Below are 7,206 nucleotides of genomic sequence, written 5' to 3'. Positions count from 1 at the left end.
TTAATAAAATTTTCAAAAAGTTTAACATTTTATATTTTTAAATTAAAAAAAAAAAATGTATAAGGTCATTAGTGACTCGGTTTTGTGTATACACATGTCTTTATATTCCATTGATATCGAAAATCGACAAAAAACTGTTGACTTTACACCTTTGCTATGCAACATTAATTGAGCAATTAACTCTTGACTAAGTTATTTTCCTACAGGGCAACACATACACACGGCGCTTATCCACACATATGCCATTAATGGCAACAATTCACTGAGGTGGTGTTAAAAACTGTGTTTGTCGCCTTATATTTGAGCGCAATTTGCAAATTGGTTGACACCATTCCAACGTCGAATACTAAATTTGTGGCATGCCAGTGCCCAGTTCGACGCTAATACTCAAACACACGCACACACACACATTAGACATTAGTACATGCAAATACACACGCCTGCWTACGTGATAACAAAAGCGACTAACCAAGCAAATCGACATTTCGCATAACAATGAATGCCATAAACAGATTAACGATAACGACACACGACGACAGYAGTGTGGCTGCAATGGCAGTGGTGTGGCAACCACCAGAGTGGCACCACTCGTCCAACTAACAACACAAGGCTGGGCGCCAAGCGAATTCATTTGAATTCGTCATTAGGAATCAAATATGAAAACGACTATGAAAAATATTCTCTGACACGCACTCGTTGGCGGAAGAGTTAAGTGGACCCGCTCTATGTAAGGGCGCGTGTGTGTGTGTGTGGGTATGTGGGTAGCGAAATTTGTAAACACATAATGACTCAATTTAGCCGCGCTATCCCATGTGACGTGCAAGTCGAGCAAACGGCGACAACAACCAACAACCATTAAGCAACAAACAGCATGCAATCAGGCGAGTGACGAGTCAAGGGTTAAGGTGAAAGAAGTGCGACAACTGTGGTGGTCATTAAGTGGCATTTACGTGGAATTGTTGACTGTCCGCATGTGTGAGTGTATGCGTGTGTGTCGACAGCGACGGCGCTGAACAGCAGACAAGGCGTAGCTGGACGGATTTCCATGTAATCAGGTTGTGTGTGATTAACACTTACGCGCCACACACACACGCACACACACCCATACATATGTGCGCTAATGCGGCCGCCGACATCACGAGTGAGCGCATTTAAAATTAATATTATTTGTATGTGTGTGTGGTGGCGGTGTGTCGGCGCTTTTTATAGGGTTGTTAGTGGCCGGCTTATGAATCGTTGTGCGCGTGCATGGCTGTGTGTGTTCAGTTTTTATTGCAATGAATGGCCAAATCACATTTTTTTKCACTTCAGCAAATGAGTGCGAATCCATGTCGCGGATTACTTTGTTGAAGCGTTTGCTTTCGCTAGAATTGCAGCTGCTAACCAAAACTTCGCCGAGTCATTGTGGTGCAAAAGGTGCGAGATTAATATATTGCTGGCCGACTATTAGTGCTTCGTGTGTTATTAGCTTAAATTTAGGGTCTGGCCTAACGATTAGGTTTCATAATGTGTATAGTTGTGCGGCTATGAGCCGAAGGTGGCAAAACCTTTTTGTGGCGGTTCTCAGATATTTTTCAGTAAATTTTTTTGGCAAAGCTGACAGAAGTTGCTCAAAACCGATTATAAATGTAGGCCGTATATGGCTTAAGTGAACGCACTAATGCATAAGCTTTTAATTGCTTCCTGCGAATTGCACTAKAAATTATCCTTAGGAAATGAGGAAGAAGACGCCACATTTTTTWAAATCTATTTTGTGGCCTGATGACCCATTCTTATACTCCTAATCAAAAAAGGTTTCGATGGCACCCTCATCATATCGACCTCTGTGCAWCCTTGACACAATTGGCAAAGCCTACGAAAGCGTAGTAAGAAACCGCTTGGAGTTAGCAAGCTGTCGGATTATCAGAAAGACAGTCTCGTTTATGAAAATTGGTCCACCATAGGCACACTATGGATGGAAAGTCGGAACAAAAAATTATTGTGCGCTGATCACCCTGGATGTGAAGAATACTTTCAACTCAGCAAAGTGTTCAAATATAATCAAGGCTCTGTATGACATACGAGCTTCTCAATATCTTTTGGGAATTATTATGAGTTATTTTGAAAAYAGGTGACTATTATTCGATACTGATGAAGGCACCAATTGCTATTTTATTTCGAAAGGGGTTCCGCAAGGCTCGGTATTAACCTTCTTTGGAACCTAATGTATGAGACATGATCCGAACGCCGTTAAATGAATTGCGTACACAGACGACCTTATTATGGTTGGAGTGGATAAACACCTAGATGCCCTCTGGCGAAAATGCATTGAATGCATAAACGATCTGTGAGAAAGGTTCTCCTTAACGAGTTTAGAACTGGCTGAGCAAAAGACAGTAGTCTTGTGTGGTTGTGTGTGCGGCTCCAATAGGCATCCAGGCGCTAGGCATTAAAGCATATACGAGACAAATAAGTGCACACAGGCTGTCGGCACTGAGAGTGATCGGTGCTTTCCGAACAATAGCAAGTGTTGTTGCTGAAGAAATAGCCAATAATACGAKCGATTATACAAGCTATCAAAGCCAAAGCTATAGGAGCCAAAAGAGTAGACACCTCACGCAAAGGACGAGGGACCTACAGACTGTTACCGGACACCCAGTCGTGGATCAACAGACGACATGGGGATCTATATTTCCACCGAACTCAAATACTAAGTGAACGTGGATGCTTTAGAAGCTATTTGTATAGATTCCAGCACGACACTACCACAGTCAGAATTGTCCGACGTGTGCTGAGTGCTTCGAAGACTCTAAGTATGTATTCTTTTATTGTCCTCGCTATTTTACGGCACTCATGTACCAGTCCACTGAGAATTGGAAAGCTATCTGCCAAGTGGCAGTCTCAAGCATGACAAAACTTAGACATATAGAGCAGAGGATTCGTCCGTCAGTCCGTGCCGTAGAGGAGACTTAAATGTTTTATCACTCCTACGAAGTAATACTTCATCAGGTAGTTCCGTGGGAGAKTCTGGAATTGGGAGTAGGTAGTTTATATTTGACAAGTTCCGCACTTCGTCGTTTGACCTCAATTGGGGCCCGAAGAGATTAGTTCTGTCATAATATTGAGAGTAATAAACGAAATAGAGTAGCATTGATGTTATCCGAATTAAATCAGATATCTCGACATCTCAAATAACAATGCCTGAACGGAAGAAATTCAATGCGTATACCTGAAATTGGCTGTCGTAAAAATCGACATGTTACAGCTTGCAACAAGGTCCTAAAATCCAAAAGTAGTCGGAAAATTGGAGTACGGAACAAGATGATAAGGTTTGAAGTCGCTCGCATTCTCTTTCAAATGTAAAATCTTTTTTTCTTTTAAAATAACTTCATTAGAAACGAAATTGYTCAGACCTGTCATTAGGTCGCATCGATAACAAGTCTAATTCTCTGTTGTCATACAAAAATTTAACAAAAACTACCAAATTTCATAATACCTTTGGTAAATATATGTACATATTTCTAAGCTTAGAGATACCTTATAAGAACTAAGAAAAATATATAAAAAAGAGTTAACGGATCGCTCATGCAACAAGTGGCARGCAAAGCAGTCGCAATCAAGTTACTTCCCAGCAGCAAACACAGCGCTCAGACTAAATCGTTGAGTAAGTAAGCGCTAGTGCRCAGATCTAAAAATTTGATAAATCGCTAGACGCGATCGAAGCGATAAATTATTACGCCATCGATTGTTATGGCGGTGGAAATCGGCGCAACGCGCAACAAGTGGGCAGATTAAGAAGCCAAAAGGGTAAGAAGGGAAGGGAATAAAAAATTCGACGTTTTTAATTGAAAAGTGAAGAGAAAAAATAAATGTGCGCAATGRGAAAGATGAGATAACCGCCGATCGAATAGTTAGCGAACAAAAAAGAGGTAGGCCTATCTGACAGCCGCTACACGAAAGCGAAGCTAGCGCCAATGTGCCGCTCGCATAAATCCTCATTTCACAATAAATTGCTGTTGAGACAGCAAAAATGCGAAACCCACCCAACGCCAGTAGTGTGGACACAGCCCACTTTTGCCTATCAAATGGCTATTGTTATAGTTATGCTATACTTTTAGCGTTTATAGACGGATGTATAGTATATATGCGGTTAGTTAGCTTTTGCGCTGATTACTCACCAATCGATCCATCTAGCGAGTAGGCATTGCGCTGCCATGCCCACGTACATAAATCACAGGTGGTAAGTCCGTCCGCGGCGACGCCGTCATCCAGGAATGGTGGGCGTGGTGGTGGCGGTACAAAACGCCCATTCCACAAACCATTCTCGCTGCTATCGAACGCGAGCGGCGAGTCGAAAGTGTCCTCTTCGATGGCATTCGACCACCAGTCTGCATCGTCTTCGGGCAGGTAATTATTGTGCGCCGCATCTGCGGCACCTAGTGGACTGAAGCTGCTGCTGACGCCGCCACCGCCACCGCCACTGTCCGCATCCAACGTCGCTGTGGCCGCGAAGTTATTGTTGTTGGGCGAGTCGTACGGCGATTGCTGCTGATTGCCAAAAGCGGGCGCTGGCGTGGCGGAGCCGTCCTGCGACTGTTGGTGGCTAAGGTGCGTGTGATGGTGCGCATTGTTGCCGCCGTCGCCAACGCCGCTGTTGCCGGATAGCGAGTCTAGACGCGAGTTTGGGAATACTGTGCGCACAGTGGTGGTGGCACCGAGAAAGATATCCGCTCCAATTGYACCGGGCAGGCGGGGAAACATTTTYCGTACGGAGCTGAGTGGTGACAGCTGTTGCCAAGCGGATTACTTTGGCAGTAGCTGTCACTGGTTGATGCTTGGCAGTTGGCGGCTACGAAGTCGCTTCGCTTGTTATTTTTTTTATTGTTTCAGTCTATGATTAAGTGCCGCAGCTGTTGCCGTTGGGATCTGCAAGAGAAAAAGAAGTGTGGCTTGTTTGAGTTGAGAAGATTAGTGGCAAGGATTTGGTTATTTGTAAAATCTKTATGTATTATATCATATTTAGTATTGCAAGCGGCACTTTGTGCCGGGGTGGAGAGCGGGCTTAATCAATGCAGTTGACACAGATTTGATGATTTGTATATTGGGAGTATTTCCCAGAGTTACACGTCAGCTTAGTTTGCCTAAAAAGTGGTGAGAAAATTTTGAAGATTAGAAATCTGTCTGTTAGATTATTCTGTCTGAGTCTCAGGGTTGGTCTTCATGTATTAATAAATCAATATTGACTGGTAAGGATTGGTGGAATCACTAAAAGACATGCAATATGCATTATTCTATCCTCAGAAGTAATTCGTATGTCCATATGTCTTTAATTAACTCCAAAGATTCATAGACATTGTAGATGGCGTGCCGCTTAAAAAAAAAAAGAGAACTCTAAAAGGTAAAAGGATATACTTCATAATCTCATAGTGAGTCCAGAACTCCATAATAAGCCAATTTTCCTTCTTCAACTTCACAATAAAGACGCTTTACTGGTCCAACTGCTGACTTCAGCGACAAACCTCAGGTGAACCTCAGTACTTATGTCTTTGATACAGTCTTCAAGGTGCTTTAAGTMCCCGAAACCGTAACCATTTTAAGATTAMAKATTTGTGGTCTTGAATATCAACTGRCACTCCTGCTATCCGCACCTCACGTTCCATCACTTCCCGTGGCACGTACAACAAATTTCGTGCAACTTTTTCACTTTTTACACCAATGTCCAGCAACGAGCGCTTCGGTTTCGTTCTGCGTTCAATGGCGKTAATAGGCGCGAAACGCTATAAGCTCTCTCGCCGCAAATAGTGCGAGTGCTTCTTCTGGCTCGCTCGCTAGCGGTAGTTAGCCTGGTTACTTGTAGAGTGGCCGCTACGAGTGCGCGCATTATGATTATATCAAGCAGCGGTTCGTAATTGTGCGAATCATTGCGGCGTTTGCGGTTGGATCGAAGCGTAAAAATTCGATTTTCTCAATTCATAATTTTTTCTGGTGCTCTGCTTTTGCGGTTGCCACAGCGACTTGTTGCTGCTGGTGTACTCACTCCATCAGCGTTCGCGCACATAGCACTTCACTGTTTTATGACCAGAACGAATCGGTTTTTATTTGCAGCCAATATTCGTACCGCAGCCGCAAAATATTGCTACGCTGACGCATTTCTTATGCCTCTATTGCCTCGCATTGTTGTTGTTGTGCTACGCTTGTTGCGCACATTTCCTGATTTATAATTTTTTAAGACGAATCAATCACAATGATTATGATAAATGATTATAGCATTGTTGTTGTGCGCATGTGGTTATTTAGTTTGTTGTTGTAATTTCTTTTACACTYTTTGTTATTGTCTGTTGGGCGTTACACTTGAGGTTGCTTGTGCGTTGGAYTGCGCTGGCTAATGATCCAAAGCGAATGTGTGTGTGTATGTGAATATGTATGCATATCTTTTTCGAGGTTTAATGGCGCGAAAGCGTTCACTTTCACATAMAATTTGTAAGCATTTATTTGAATATTTCTCATAATTTCGTAATATGCGTTTTTTGGGTGGTTTTTTGTTTTCTTGAAGATATCAATGGCTTTTGTGCGCCGCGTGTAATTTTGTTTGATTGCAATCGATTTGTGGTGTATTCAGTAATTGATCCAATAAACCAGCTTTGTGTGTGACCTCAATTGAAATAAAAAGTTGGCAATACAAAAAAATGTTATGTGCTCATTTCGGTTTGGTTAGCTTTGGATTTGAGCTAAGGATAATTAGTTGTGTTKTGTTAAACCCATGGTATGGTGTGGGTGAACATTTTCTTGTTSAACACAATAGTTACTTTGTGGTCTCGTAATGTTATAGAACAAAATCATTTTTTTATGCCAGTTTTCATAAGATTAATCTACTTTCTCAATATCGTTAAGGTCATTCAAACTAGGTCTCTTTGACCAAACCGATGGATTTCGTTGGGTTGTCACGTAATTGATTCTCTGCCTGGGTTGCAGCCACCAAAATTATACAAAGTTACAATATACCATATATCTAGATTTAGAGGTTTAAGATAAAATCTTTGGCGTTATGACAAAGAGTAAAAATATTTCTTATTTTCGAGATGCTCTCAATGTGAGAACATAACTTCGATTCAGATCATACATTGTAGGTTATACGGTTTTTAGTAACACAAAGAAAGTTGCTCAGCAAAAATTCGAAATCTCAAAAAAGTGTCATTTGTCAATTGCTCCTCTCTTCTACTCTCGAAT

At 41.9% G+C, this 7,206-nt stretch overlaps 1 protein-coding gene across 1 annotated transcript; it reads right to left on the bottom strand.

Annotated features, from left to right (window-relative positions):
• Nucleotides 1-4,157: 4,157 nt before the first annotated feature.
• Nucleotides 4,158-4,901, bottom strand: LOC108976874 (the record flags this gene model as incomplete). The annotated part of the gene is made up of 1 exon (XM_018946257.1): nucleotides 4,158-4,901. A coding segment is annotated over exon 1 (583 nt), but the record flags the coding sequence as incomplete, so codon positions are not given.
• Between the last annotated feature and the right edge of the window lie 2,305 nt (nucleotides 4,902-7,206).

The sequence above is a fragment of the Bactrocera latifrons genome, unplaced genomic scaffold (assembly GCF_001853355.1).
Source record: "Bactrocera latifrons isolate USDA-ARS-PBARC rearing strain unplaced genomic scaffold, ASM185335v1 scaffold_801, whole genome shotgun sequence".
Classification (NCBI taxonomy): domain Eukaryota; kingdom Metazoa; phylum Arthropoda; class Insecta; order Diptera; family Tephritidae; genus Bactrocera; species Bactrocera latifrons.
This window is presented reverse-complemented; position numbering and strand designations above follow the sequence as displayed.